Source organism: Hemitrygon akajei, unplaced genomic scaffold (genome assembly GCF_048418815.1).
Source record: "Hemitrygon akajei unplaced genomic scaffold, sHemAka1.3 Scf000057, whole genome shotgun sequence".
Classification (NCBI taxonomy): Eukaryota; Metazoa; Chordata; class Chondrichthyes; order Myliobatiformes; family Dasyatidae; genus Hemitrygon; species Hemitrygon akajei.
Window position 1 is genome coordinate 2,794,417 of NW_027331943.1, and position 15,316 is coordinate 2,809,732.

The following is a 15,316-nucleotide window of genomic DNA, read 5'->3' on the forward strand; positions in this document are numbered from 1 at the left end:
GGCTTATATAAATCTTGTTTCCGGAAACCTTCCTGAACGCACCTAACAAACAGCACACTATCTATCCTTCCTGCTCTACAGAGGTGCAAATCAGTAATTGGGAAATTAAAATCTCCCACCAAAATAGCCCTGTTATTATTAGACCTTTCCAGAATCTGTCTCCCTATCTGCTCCTCGATGTCCCCGTTACACAGGACTTATGAACTGGGACCTTCTTCGTGCAAGGGCTTCAGATAGGGCTGAATTTATTCAGTGTATGCTGGAGAGTTCATTGAATCAATATGTGGGCGGTCCAACTGGACCTGGTGTTGGGTAATTAGCCTGGCCAGGGGACTAACCTTTCAGTGGGGAGCAGTTAGGGAACAGTGATCACATCTCATTAACTCTCACGACCACGACAGATAAGGTTTGGTATGATGCTTCCGGGGGGTGTTAAATTGGAGTAGGATACATTAGGCAAGAACTGAGAAGAGATTTTGCGAAGACCTTTTCTCCAGCAACTCCACATCAGACAGACGGAGATTGTTGGAAGATCAATAGCATTGAGTACAGGAATGGTGTGTCCCCGTTAGCATGAAAGACGGGGTTGGAAATTAATGCAACTTTGGATGTCCAGAGAGATGATGAATGCAAACAAGAATGAAAAGGAAAAGTGGGTCTCATCAAACGATGCACATGAAGCATATAAAGAAGCCGGTAAAGAAGACCGGAGTGGAATTAGGGAAGCCAGGGGGAAGCATGTAATGTCCTTGGCAAGTAGGATTCAGGAGAATCCCAAGGCTTTCCATACCGACATCAAGAGCAACAGGATATCACGGGAGAGGGTGGGACCACTCACGGATAATGGGGGAGCATTTGCTTGTCTGCGGAGAATTGCGTGAGGCAATTAATAAGTACTTTGCTTCTGTATTTATGAAAGAAAAAGATATGAAGGCTCAGAAAGTCAGCACTGAGTGTTTAAACACGTTTCGGTGTTTAGAGATCAAACACGAGGAAGTGTTGTACCTCCTATGAGTACTAAGTTGGAGGACTCCAGGGCCCGACGGGATGTACACCAGTTTTCGTTCCTGTTTTCGGATCCGGGCCTTATGCTTCAGTACCCTCTCGGGCCTGGCCTCACCGCCTCGGTTCTGCTTATTCCGAAATTTCCAATTCGGCCCCACTTTAAAATCGATCTAATCTCGGATCTGTCCTCGGTCTCGGACAGGGCGTCGGACTCTGCCTCGCCTCTGTTCTGCTACATCGAATCGCCTCTAAGTCCGCTCCAACAATGGCTGCACATTGACTCTTTCTCGGATCTCCGACCTGGACCCCGACGGCTTGATTCGGCCTTCAAGGAAGCACCGTCCAGCGCTGTTGAGCTTCCAGTTCACACCGCAGAAATGCCGGTTTATACAGGCGTTCCGAAGCTCAGCTCCGAATGGAACGATAGAGGCTTTTGTTTGCAGCGATCGTTTACCAGAAAAAAATAAGTTGTTGATAACGTATTTAGTTGTTTTCTTTTTCTGTTTGCCGCGGATAAGTGGTTACTGAGCTTGACCAGCACCAACTTACACCGGAAGCCTCTCCGGCTCTCCTTACTTCTACTTCCTGGAGACCACAATCAATTTATCGGTTTCGATTATGTCGAGTGCAAGGCTATTGTTTGTGACCTCAACTTGCCGATCTATCTCACTCCTGTATCGCTCCTCATCACGCTCTGAGATTCTGCCTGCAACAGTTGTATTATCAGCAAAATTATAGATGATGTAAGCTGAGCTGTGCCAATGCCACTGTTACAGTTAGAAGGTTTATCGCGTTTAGTGCAGCCGAATAGTTCTGCATCCCTCGTAGTCACCGGGACACGATGAACACGATCACACTGACAGAATTATATCGGCCAAACCTTAACTGATCAATCGACCGATCCCGTGATGTTCCGGATCCAGTGCTTTTAACTGGGAATTCACTTCGATAGGTTGCGGGGCTAACCCGGCATGTTCACTAGCTCGTTGTGCAACGAGGGATCTACTTGGGGTTCTCCCGATGTGGTCCAGATGTCAGCGGCATACACTATCATCCTCAAGAGCTGAAATTACTACAAATTTTCCTTTCATCCAGGATTCCTGCGAACAAAAATAAACAGATCTCCCACCTAAAAGTGCCGTTGTACCGTATTTCAATCGTACTACACTTTCCTTGCCTTTTGTCTCTCTTGCTCGGCCTTCCGGCTCTGTCGCGATAAATCTAATTGGGTATGCAACCTGCGTTCCATCAGTACCCGTGTGGTGGTTTGTTTGATTATGTGACACCGGAAAAATAGCCATTAGATCCTGTGGAGTATAATCCCCATTCAACGGTTGTGTCCCCGTTTGACAGTCTGGACAGCTCATTCAGCCATACCGTTTGAAGATGGGTGATAAGTGGGCGTATGTTGCGATCGAACTTCACTGCTTTGTAAAAACAGTTGAAATCCCTTACCTGTAAAAGCGGGACAATTATCACAGTATCGGGGATATCATGCGTACAAAATACTGTGTGTAAAATGTTTATCTTCGTCTGGCCGGTCGAGGTTTTAACCGCTTTGGCCTCAATCTATTTGAAATGCGCATCGGCGACTACCAATGATATGTGACTGTCCAATGAACCCGAGTAGTGAACGTGTGAACGTCTTCAGGGGCTAGTTGGCCATGGGACGGAGCGTTTATAGGTCGAGACTGCTGGCAGGGATCTCATGCACGAACAATGTGCTCGATGCCTTCATCAATTTTTGGCCATCAAACGTAATTCCGGGCCAGAGCCTTCATACGTTTTATGAGGAGTAGATCATTTGCCATTTCTGCTTGCTTTGCCAGTCTTCATGATCTCCTTTACCTATACCAAAATATGTCAGTGTCTGGGAATCCATTTTACCCTCTTGAGAGTGCTCGGGAAATAATATTTGGATTGTTTATTTATGGAATGGTGACCTTCATCAACAGTGAATTTCAACATCTCTGTTTTGCATTGGATTGATGAGCGTCCTACTGTCAACACTCGGGGAAAGTGGAAGTTGGTGACCACTGACCAGAACGTGTCTTGGTCAGCCACATCATGATCAGTAAGAAGAGATCTGATGCTGTGGAACGTTTTGGTTTGGATGGAGGCTAAGATCGGTTAACACTGGCCTAGTGTACTTTCTTTTGGCAAGTAGGACTGAATGAGTGTCGGTGTCAACAGTCAGTAGGCTTCTGCTGAAATTCAGCGCAACAGTAACATGGGAAAACCCGGAGTATAATTCCTGTGATTCATAGCTAAGGACACTTTGTTAACGTCAGTACCATCTGCCGCTGTTGTAGATGATGGGGACGTCACCGCTCTTTGTACTTGGCACTCTTGCAACATAACTTTATTTTGATCTGACGCTTCGATACCATTTGCGATATCAAAGGCTGACTGAAGTGAGAGCTCTGATTCTGCCGATAGGCGACGGTGAATGCGAACATCACGCCGACGTCTAAGTGATCTTGTATCATAACTCCTTTAACAGCAACGTAAGCACAAAGTTCAGTCAGTTTTCTTAATTCAGCAACAAACGTTGCTATCGATTCATTTTCTAACTGAAAACGAGAGCTGAATCTAACGCGTTGCACAATATCTAATGGTTTAGGATTGTAATGAGATGCAATTAATCTCAGAAGTTCCTCAGAAAATTTCAGAGAAAGCAAATCGGTATTCATCAAACTTCGGACGATGTTGTTTGTTTCCAGTCTGCATAAACTGAGCAAGATAGTAACCTTTTGATTGGCTCAGTGATGTTGGCCGCGAAGTACTAGTCAAACATTTCAACGCAAACCTTCTCTTCGTCTGTGAAACACAGTGTTACTGAACTTGTCCAATTAAGGTCATGGTTCAAATGTGAACATAGAATCCAAAAGAGCGAGCGTCACAGATCGCATCCTCGTCACCACTGTTTTACGTAAGATTGTTAACCGTGTCCAGTGCAGCCGAAAAGGCCAGCTTGACTCGAAATCACGCAGAAAAAAATGAACATGCTGACACTCACAGAGTTAGTAGGTCAAAAGTGAATTGATAGGTGGAGAAGCCGGCGACATCGACCCATCCCGTGATGACCCATGACAGACTAACAACGCCCACACAGAGGATAGGACACTCTACTCTCACCTCTATCTCTTCCTCTCTCTTTTAAACCCATTCTCCCTCTGTCTCCCCATCCCTCTTCCTCTACCACTGTCTCAGCATTCTCTCCCATCCTTCTCACCGTCTCTCACATTCCATCTCGCCACCCATCTACTGTATTTCTCGATCTCTCGCTATACCCCTCTATGTCTATCCCTCTCTCCACCTACCCACCAAGTTCCTCCCAACATCTCCCTCTCCAACCTTTCCCCGTTTCCCTCACTCTCAGAGGACCGTGTGTGGGGTCACAATGACCTTGTTGTTTAGCTGTTTTGTGTCGCTGATTGTGTCCGTCCTCATCTCCATCGTCAATTGCAGGGACATCGAGTGATACACTGCACGGGCTCCTGTGGTAAGTGGGATCTTTCAGTGCACGGGATGTGTGTGGGGAGTGACGCAAAAGAGAGAGTGGGAAGAGCGAGAGGATGATAAGTGGAGAGAGAAGAATGAGAGACGGGTGTGGGGACGGGGGAAAGGGGGTCTAGGGAAAAGGGACGCTGGAGGGTGGGATAAGGGGAAGGAGACTGAAAGGTAGCGGGATCCGTGAGGGGGAGGGGAGAGCAGAAGGACAGAGATTGGGGAGCGAGGGTTGTATAACGAGACGGAGAGCGTAGTGAAGTGGATGGCTGAAAACGGGGTGAAGATGGTTTTACTCATCTTGTCCCCTCCTTTTCATACTCCGTTCCACAATCTCTGACTCTTCTGCAGTATATCGTGGTGACCCACTCCAACTAGTCTGCACCCCCAGAGCTCGCCACCATCTTCTCCAGAAAGCCCGCCGCCAGTCCTGCCTTTGAGGGGCCCCTTGCCCATGCACGGGACTGTTTGATACAGTTGGGAGGAACAGCCTAAGAAGGGCAGTGAAATATCTCGGCGGGGTTTGGAAACGGTGTGAGGGTGCCAGCAGTTTCTCGTAACCATCGTCCTCCCCGTAGCTAGCTCATTTCCAGCAATAGCGGGTTGACTCCCCAACCGTCGCCATCCCATCACTCCCGATTCCTCCTCCACTCGCCTCTGCACGTCATGCATCTTATTCTCAGCCGGTGGCCATTTTGTGATGGGAATCTTACCGCACCTTCATCGTGCCCCATTCCACCTTCTTCCATCTTCGAGTTTATCACTGCCCCACCCTCACTGCCCCGCCACTCCTGATCCCCTCCACCCCATTATTGCCCGTCCTCCTACTTTGAGTCAATCTCTTCCCCACGTTACTGTCCTCTCACTCCTTACTCCATCCCTTTACTCTTGAAACACTCCACTCTCTGTCCCCTCGTCCTCCTCTCTATCACTGCCCTTCTCATACTGGCTGGGGATCATTTATTTCTGGGTACCAAAGCCGACGCTTCTCCCAGTATCATAGATTGTCTCGAACCCTGACGTTCACCGTCCGCTCACTCCTCGCTCTGTTCATTTAATCCCAACTACCCAATCACCACTTTCCTTTCCTCCGCTTCCCTCTCTCCCCGCCGTCCGTCTAAACTTCTACCAGCAGCCATTTTGTGACAAGGAGTGGGGCCCTCCCACCCATCTCCCCAGCAATAAGTGAGTCACTCTTCACCACAGCGTCATGTCACTTTTTTCCCACATCATCATTGGCAAACCCCTATTCCCGCCCCCTTCCACAGCCCTCGATCCTCACACCACCTCGATGTTGTGCATCTTAAGCTGGTTGACTGACATTTTGTGATGCCAATTTTCATCCCCACTCCCAGTATTTTATCCCTCTTTCATCCAGTCTCCTATCCGTTCCATCAGTCCGGACTCTCTCCCCTCCCTGACCCTTGGCTTCTCTCCCGCCATCCATCCCGTCCTGTGTGGTCAACGTATTCTTTTGTGCACGCACAACTTCCTTCTGTCGATATGTGACACTCCCACTCCCTCCTAGCGACGTTCAACTCTCCTAACCATCAGCCCTGACCGCGTCCCCTGACCCCCTGACCCCCCTTTTCCCCCATCCACACCCCCACCAACAGCCCTTGATAGCGTCCATCTTATCCTGGCCAGCGGGCGTTTTGGGAAGGAACTCTTACCACCCACCCTTCCTCCACTATTGAGTAAGTCCCTCACCCACCCTCACCATCCTGTCCCTCTCTTCGCCGTCCTATCACTCCCTTCCCTTCCTATCGTTTCACCGTTCCACGCCCCGCCCTTGTCTTATCTATGTTCGCCGCCAATTAGTGACAGGCACTTCCGTGAGTGTTGAGTGAGTTACTTCGCCACGCTCATCGTCTTATCAGTCCACTTCTCGTCCCATCACTCTATGTATATACACGAAGTAATTACTTACAATTAAGTCATATATACAATACCCAATCCTGGATAAAATACACCACCTAGACTTTCAAATTAAAATCCCGCTATTACCATCTAATCACACTCGATCCCAGATTGTATCCGTGGACATCGCACGTTCCTTCGCCATCCATTCTTTGTGCAACCATGACCATTGTAAGTCAGTGAATTGCTCCTTCCCAGGCGCCCACATTAACAAGGATCCGCCCATTTTAAATCACCGCGTCATTCACTCTCTTCTGCTCACTTCTATCAATATGCCACTCCCTCCTCAGCAGCTATTTCTGGTGAAGTGTCCGCAATTTTAAGTCCATGTGTCATTTATTCCTTCTCTACCGCTCACTTAAACTAAGGCATCGCTCCCTCCTTGGTGCCCATTTCAACAAAGCCGTTGGGGTCTCTTTCAGTCACGACATCTTCTTTCCCTCAACAAAATTAATAATGTTGTTGGCGTCTCTTCCTGGCGCTGACTTTGACCAAGTTATCACTAACCCTAACTTGCCACGTCAGCAATATAAGCGATTCAGTGGCCGGTTTAAATCAGCGTATGTCTTCCTCCCAGTGGACAATTTTACATCGACCCGTTACCTTCTCTTTTCTCAATGTGTCACTCCGTCCCTTTTGGCCATTTTATCCCAATGGGTCTCTCTCGTCTTGTTGGTGTTTTTAAGTCTGTCCGTCACTCCCTCACTACCTGCCATTACAACAATGGAAACAGTGACCATTTTAGGTCGGGAGCCAAAACCTCTGATTTGTCAGTTTCTCACTCCCTCCCTGGCGTCCATTTTCGGTCGTTGTATCTCTCCCTCCCTGGTAACCAATTTAAATCCGCGAGTAATTCCCCTTATCGTGGCAATGGCATACCGGCGCGTCATTCTCTCCCTGATGATAATTTTATACTCTGGCTTTAATCCCTCCCTAGCTCCCATTTTAATAAGCTCATTACACCCTTCCTGGTGGTCATTTTTAATCAGAGCGTCATGCCCACTCTGTCGGCCATTTTAACTCGTCTTGTCACTCCCACTCTCGTGTATCATTTCCTCCCTGACGGCCACTTAAATAAGGTGACCACGGCCATCACAACTCCGTGTGTAACTCCCTCCCTGGTGACAATATTAAATCCTTGCGTGTTTGCTCCCTATTGACCATTTTCAATCAGGAGCCTCCCGAAGAACATATTTATCATGTGAAATATTTATTATTTGTGATTATGTGATATTATTTGTGATCGCAATCAAATGGAGACCGTTCTGGCACACACATCTCCAGATCCTGTGAGATATTACTCCAAGCGTTTTGCAGAGAGGATACAGAGAGCGAGAAACGAGTGCGGTAAGATTCCTATTTTAGGATACGGAGACAGGGAACCTTACCTTGTAAATTTTCCGGCGTGCTATATGAAGAGCGGGAACCGAATGCAATAAAACTGTTGGCGTGGGGCATGGAAAACATGAAACCCACTAATCCCTCCTTCATCTTCAGGAAGCGTGGTGAAGTTCCTTCAGTCTAACCATTATCCGCTAACTCGACCAGGAAGTAGGGTTCCATTGGTTTTACAAAGTCGTCAATGTCCAAACGACCTTTGTCTGTCCTTGAAACTTATAAACTCATCGAATTCAAATTCTATAAACCCAGCTCTGGGTTCTTGCACACAGGGATTTTAGCAATACATCAAATTTCCAGGATACCAGCCCCGTTGGAAATGAACGGAAAGAGATCTCATTGAGAGAGCAAATGGTGGGAGTGAATGGAAAGGGGGGGAGTCCATTGGGAGAGTGGACGATGGGATGGATTGGGAAGGGAAGGAGTCCATTGGGAGAGCGGCCGTTGTGATTGGATGAGAAAGGAGTGGGGTCTATTAGGAGTGCAGACGGTGGGAGTAAATGGGAAGGGTTGGGGTCTATTAGGGGAGCGGACGATGTGAGTGAATGGGAAGGGCGGGTTCTATTGGGAGTGAGGACGGTGGGAGTGAATGGGAAGGGGTGAGGTTTATTGGGAGAGCGGATGGTGGGTTGAATGGGAAGGGGTGGGGTCTATTGGGAGAGCGGACGGTGGAAGTGAATGGAAAGGGGTGGGGTTTATTGGGAGTGTGGATGGTGGGAGTGAATGGGAAGGGTTGGGATCTGTTGGGAGTGCGGACTGTGGGAGTGGGTGGGAAGGAATGGAGTCAATTGGGAGTGTGGACGATGTGAGTGGATGGGAAGGGGTGTGTTCTTTTGGGGGTGCGGACGGCGGGAGTGAATGGGAATGGTTGGGGTCTATTGGGAGTGTGGACGGTGGGGTTGAATGGGAAGGGATGGGTTCTATTGTGTGCGCGGACGGTGGGAGTGGAATGGGAAGGGGTGGGGTCGATTGGGAGTGCGGACGGTCGGAGTGGATGGGAAGGGATGGAGTCCACGGGGGATGGGCGGTGGATGGGAGAGAACGAGAACGGGTGCGTTCCCATTGGGAGTTCCAGTTCAGACAATGGGAGTTGATGGGAAGGGGTGGGTACAATTGGTATTTCGGACGGTGAGAATAAATGAGAAGGGTGGAGTTTGGATTTCGGATTGTGGGAGTGAGTGGGAACGGATGGAGACCAACAGGATTGCGCCTGGTGGAAATGAATGAGAAGTGGTGTAGTCCATTGATATTTCGGATGGGTGGAGTGAATGGGAAGGGGTGTAATCCCATTAGGAGGCAGATGTTGTCCCTTTGGAAGTGCGAACAGTAGGAGTGAATAGGAAGGGGTAGGGTCACATTAGGATTGCGGCCAGAGTAAGTAAATGGGAAGCGGTGGTGCCCTATTGGGAGTTCGGAGAGTGGCAGTGAATAGTAAGGGTTTCATTCAATTTGGAGTTCAGACGATGGCATTACGTAGAAAGAGTTGGCTCCCATTGGGGGTGCGGAAGATAAGAGTGAATGGAATCCATTGGGAGTTCGGACGGCCGGTGTGAATGGTGAGTTCTCATTGGGAGTCTGCTCGATGGGAGTGAATGGGAAGGCGTGGACTGCCATTGAAATCGCGAATGTGGAAATAAATGGGAAAGAGTGGAATTTGGTTGGGACAGCGGACTCTGTGACTGGCAGAAGGAATGGCGTCCATTTAGGTGTGTGGGCAGAGCGAGTGCGCGGGAAGTCCTGGGACACCGTTATCGCAGAATTATCCTCTTCTTCAATTTCATCCCGGCTTCTTCTCGGATCTCGAAGACAAATGAAATTGTTAACCGCTATGACTCTCAAATCTACCTGTACGCCCCTGCCCGTCTCAGAGTCCTCATTCCTCCGTCACCATTTCCGGGTACACCTACCACTGCGTTAATCCTCTTCTCAGTGTCCCCTCCGTCTCCTGTGACCCTCTGCCTCTCTGCTACACCTGCCCTTCCTGTCTGCGCAGCAACTTCGCCCCTTTACCTCTCTTCCTGTCTGTGACCTTCTCTACAAAGATTCACCTTGTTTGTGTGTGAGGTGGGTAGGGGGTCGCGGGGGTTCTTTATGCTGCATGGATCAGAGTATCTCCTGCGATCTATTTCAAATTAACACAGCTAATATATCTCACACAATCTTCTTTTCTCCATGTCTGGGCACGGGAGTGCGAGATTCCACAGCATTTATCTGTGTGTCCCCAGGAATGTGTGATAGGACAGTGTGAAGGAAGCTTCATTCTGTGTCTGACCCTGCGAGTGTGCGATGGGACGGTGTCGACTGAGATTCATTTGCCTGATCCAGGGATTCTGTGATTGTATGCTGTGGAGGGAGCTTCACTCTGTGTCTGACCACGGGACTGTGTGATGGGACGGTGTGGAGGGAACTTCACTCTGTGTCTGATTCGGGGAGTGTGAGATAAGGTGTTGCGGTGGGAGATTCACTCTGCGTCTGAGACGAGGTGTGTGTGGTGTGACGGTGCGGAGGGAGCTTCACTCTGTGTCTGACACAGGAATCTGAGCTCCAACCTCTTTTGTCGTTTTTGTCTGTGAGAGCAACGCAGTGCGCTGGAAGGTGGCGGTCAGGAAAGTGCCAGTATCTGGTGTATGAGAAAGCGGTGTGTCAGCCTGCATGGGGATGGGGAGTGAAGAGATCCTGGGGACAATACACCATCAAACCAACATCCCTCCGCCTGGAGCTGAGACGCTGCTGTACCAGTGTGAGGAGCTTAGACCCATTATTGCCGTGCACCGCGTGCGGGGGGTGTGGGGGCGGTAATCCCAGCTCACTGTTTCTCCTCTAATGAGACTCGGCCGACACCAAGACAGGAATTTACAACGGTTTATTGATATCATCATGACAAATGCATATTCCACAATGGGCGAGCTGCTCACATGCGGAATAAATAAGCTGGTCTCGATTCACTCACAGTCACACACAATTACCTGACCGGCGACAACAAGTGACAGGTTGAATAATCAGTCTCGTTTCTCATTGTCACTATTCATCGGGGAACCGATGATTATAAAATCACACTTCAGGGTCGTGTCCAGGATCGCTGCAGAACCAGGGTCACTGGCGAGGTATTTGTCTATTTAACATTATTATATCCGCCAGACTGCCAAATGCAAGTTCCTCAGCAAAGGGAGCAAAAGGATTCTCTCCCGAGATAATCCCAGCCCGGGACACCGGTGTCCCAGACAAAGCCCCGGATCCAGGGCTTTTCCTGTATGTGTAATTCCTCGGGGTCTCACGTGCGGGAGTCTTGAAGCCACACACCGGCGGAATCTGCGTCGGTGGACAGGAGGCAGAAATACGTCACTGCGGGAACGCCTCCGATGTCACAGAGCGCGAGACTGAAGCCAGTTCCGTTAAAACCACTGGGAATGACCTTCGGCGTGCGGCTATTAAAGGTAAGGGCGATAGTTAAAGGGGAGGAGTAGTTAAAGGAGAGGGCAGGGAATCCGCCAAAATCTCCCCATCCCGCGCGCGGGGATGTTCACACGGTCACTCTCAGTCCGAGTCTGGGTTCCTGCAGAGATCTCAGTTCCTTCCTCCCGGCCTCACTGAACCGATTTCCCCACAGCCTGAAACAGATGTGAGAATAAAGATGAAATAAACAGATTACACAACAGTATCAGGAACAGGACTGGGGTTAATGCTTCAACAACACTCACAGACAAATATCATCAGAAAACTCGCGGAACCGCTGATATTTTATCACATTGAACATTAATACAAACACTCACTCGGTCGACTCCAGACTCGGGAGGGTCAGTATGAGGCGGCGGAGAGCGGGGACAGATCGGTCTGTCAGCGAGTTTGATCTCAGCTCCAGCTCCGTCAGTGATGGTTTTGTACTGAGAGCAGAGACGAGATCCTCGGCACCAGAATCTGTGAGACCGACATCCCTCAGTCTAGATATAAGAGAGAGTGAGGGTGAAGGACACAGAGGGACAGGAGACGGTACAAGTCCTCACTGTTTATCAGTAACACAATTACTGATCACATTAATGTTCATTGTCAGACACCCAGTGACTGTAAACACAATTTCCCCTTTCTGGTACTTACTCCAGTTTCTGTATTTTACACTCCGGGTTCCTCAGAGCCGCAGACACCAGTTTCACTCCTGAATCTCCCAGTTCATTACTACTCAGGTTCAACTCCTTCAGTGAAGGGTTTGTACTGAGAGCAGAGGCAAGATCCTCGACACCAGAATCTGTGAGACCGACTTTGTCCATCCTGGAGATTGGAGAGAGTGAGGGTAAAGTCACAGAGAGACAGGAGACGGTACAAATCCCCAGAGTTTATCAATAACATAATTACTGATCACATTAATGTACAGTGTCAGACACCCAGTGACTGTAAACACAATCTCCCACATTCTGGTACTTACCCCAGTTTCTGTATTTTACACTCTGGGTTCCTCAGAGCCACAGACAGCAGTTTCGCGCCTGAATCTCCCAGTTCATTATAACTCAGGACCAGCTCCGTCAGTGAAGGGTTTGTACTGAGAGCGGAGGCGAGATCCGCGGCACCAGAATCTGTGAGACCTACACGGGTCAGCCTGGAGATGAGAGAGAGTGAGGGTGAAGGACACAGAGAGACAGGAGACGGTACAAATCTCCAGTGTTTATCAGTAACACAATTACTGATCACATTAATGTTCACTGTCAGCCACCCAGTGACTGTAAACACAATCTCCCACAGTCTGATACTTACTCCAGTTTCTGTATTTTACACTCCGGGTTCCTCAGTGCCGCAGAAACCGGTTTCATTCCTGAATCTCCCAGTTCATCCCAGCAAATTCTAAACACAAACATACAAATTGATGAACAAAGTGATTCAAACCGTGGGTCTGAGGGAATTTCTCTCACTCAGATATTTCAGGAAACATTAAAACCTTCAGTAAATCACTGATCGGAGTTCCCATCGCTGTCAATGTCCCTCACTGACCAGCCCCAGGGTATTCACCGAATGTCAGTAATTTAGTCTGCTGGTGTGACCCTGTAATCTCCACATATTCTGTCTCATTCCCTGGGTCGGAAGGGGAAAGTGTTAGGAAGGGGAAAGGTGAAGAGAGATCCCACAGGTGGAAGGGGGATATGGAAGAGAGATTCCACGGGAGGAAGGCGGATGGGGAAGAGAGATGCTACAGGAGGAGGGGGTATGGGGAACAGGGATCCACAAGGCAGAAGCGCGATGAAAAGAGAAAGCCAAGAAGGGAAGGGTTATAGGGCAAACACAAGGAAATCCGCAGATGCTGGAAATTCAAACAACAACACACACAAAATGCTGGTGGAACACAGCAGGCCAGGCAGCATCTATAGGGAGAAGCGCTGTCGACGTTTCGGGCCAAGACCCTTCGTCAGGACTAACCAAAAGGAAAGATAGTAAGAGATAGTAAGGGTTATAGGGATTTATTACAGTTTTACTCAAATCCATTTACTTTGAAAAAACGCAATGGAACAGTTTCACAGTTCAAAATGAGAGATAAATTAAGTTACCCCAACTCCTGGCACTTGTGCAGCCCAGGTCCCAGCCGCTGCATTCCTACACACTGAATATTACAGACAGCCAGGTTGAGGTGTTTTATTGTATCACAGAGTCCGATGACATGAGACAGCACCGCACAGTCAATCGGGGTCAGTGTCATTCCACTGAATGAAAGTGTTTCCACAGATCCCAGTGCGGCCTGAGCCAGTCCACGATTCTGAGACTCAAACAGGTAGTGCAATGTGTTCAGGAGGCTCCTTCTACCAGCTTCACTCTCTGTGTTTCCCATCTGGCGTTTAACCTCCTCCTTCACCCAGTCAATCACCCGGCAGGTTGTTTGATGAGGAAATGGACCCAGAAACTCCTCCAGGCCCCGAGCTGTCATTTGGGAGGAGAGACCAGCAACAAAACGGAGAAATACCTCAAATCGCCCATCTGTCTTGTTGTGGGCTTCAGTGAGGAATTTCCGGATATCCCCGGGATGTGGATTCAGGAATTGTGCGACTGCAGCTACAAACTCTTGGATGGTGAGGTGTGGGAATGTGTACACCACGCTCCGGGCAGAATCCTCTCTCTCCAAAAGCTCCATCAGGAACCCGGACAGGAACCGGGACGGCTGCAGATTGTAGTTGATCAAATCTCCATCTGTAAACACAATCTTCTTCTCGGACACTCCTCTGAAGGCCATCTGACCAACCCTGAGTAACACATCACGGGGGTTCTCAATCTCACGGCCGTGATTTTTCAGGATGTTGTAAATATAGTAGGAGTACAGTTGGGTGATGGTTTTGGGAACACACTGCGGGTCCCTGACTCTTTGTGTGAAGAAGGGACCCAGTGCCAGAGCGAGGATCCCGCAGTAGGAGGGGTTGTAGCTCATGGTGTACAGGATCTCGTTCTCCTTCACGTGTTTGAAAACAGCTGCTGCCACCGTCTGATCTTCAAAATACCTGATGAAATATTCCTTCTGTTGCTCACCAATAAATCCCAGGATTTCAGCCCAGACACTGATCTCTGCCTTTTCCAATAAATGTAACGCAGTTGGGCGGGTGGTCACTAGCACTGAACACCCTGGGAGCAGCTTGCCTTCGATTAAACTGTGCACAATGTCCGACAACTTGCACTTGAATTCAGGATCTATGTACTGTGATTCTGTCTCTCTACGACCATCAACAAAATTGATTTCGTCCTTGAATTGATCCTTGAATTGATCCAAACCATCCAAACCTCTGTGTGTTTCCAGATCTCTCCCAAGATATTCCCAAAGTAGGGATACTGATGCAGAATCAGTTCTTTCAGGCTTATTCTGCAGTTAATGGAGTTTAAATCCCGGAACTTGAAACTGAAGACAAACTGGAACTGCTGGTATATTTTGCCCGTGGCCCAGTCATAAACAATCTTTTGTACCATTGTTGTTTTCCCGATCCCCGGGACTCCGGCTACTGCTGCGGATATCCCGGATTTTCTTCCAAAGAAAGATCTTTTCAATTTTTGATCAAAACTCCTCTGGAATAACTGATCAGCCCGGATTTTTTCTAGCTCTGTGCGGAGATGTTTCTCTCTCCACTCCTCGTGATCTCTGCCTCTTGCCAGCAGCTCATGTTCCACCTGTCTCCGATCTCGAACAGTAGAAATGACCGTGAGGTCAGCGTATCGATTAACCAGCTGGAAAACCTTCACCTTCTCCCGCATCAGGATCGTGTTCACTCTCAGTGTTTCAGTCTGTATCCGCAGAGTCTCCTTGTGTTTCTGTTGAACATCTTATGACGGACAGAAATAGGTTGTCAATGCCTGATCTGATGAACATGGAGCACACAACATATTTTCTTTAATTTAAAAAAAACTTGTTAAAGACATTGTTTGGGTGAAATCGGGAGATCAGAGATGAGAATGTCTGAAAATGAACGATGGCCCAAAATATTTCAGCTCTGATTCAGATCCACTGTTAAAGTCTCCACTCTCCCCT

General features: G+C 48.6%; 2 protein-coding genes across 2 annotated transcripts in view; both read right to left on the reverse strand.

The window, feature by feature from the left end:
* Positions 1-10,681: 10,681 nt before the first annotated feature.
* On the reverse strand, positions 10,682-14,486 carry LOC140721503 (NACHT, LRR and PYD domains-containing protein 3-like). Its single transcript, XM_073036319.1, has 6 exons — positions 13,362-14,486; positions 12,577-12,663; positions 12,251-12,421; positions 11,926-12,096; positions 11,604-11,771; positions 10,682-11,441 (listed from the first exon to the last, which is right to left on the reverse strand). Exons 1-6 carry the CDS (start codon positions 14,228-14,230, stop codon positions 11,354-11,356), a joined length of 1,554 nt encoding a protein of 517 aa, XP_072892420.1. The 5' UTR covers positions 14,231-14,486; the 3' UTR covers positions 10,682-11,353.
* The window catches only part of LOC140721504 (uncharacterized), a 30,532-nt gene continuing 29,701 nt past the window's right edge, over positions 14,486-15,316 (reverse strand). Inside the window, exon 7 of the mRNA XM_073036320.1 lies at positions 14,486-15,110. Within this exon, the coding sequence (XP_072892421.1) occupies positions 14,488-15,110 (623 nt within the window). The 3' untranslated portion in view covers positions 14,486-14,487. The remainder of the gene's footprint in view (positions 15,111-15,316) is intronic.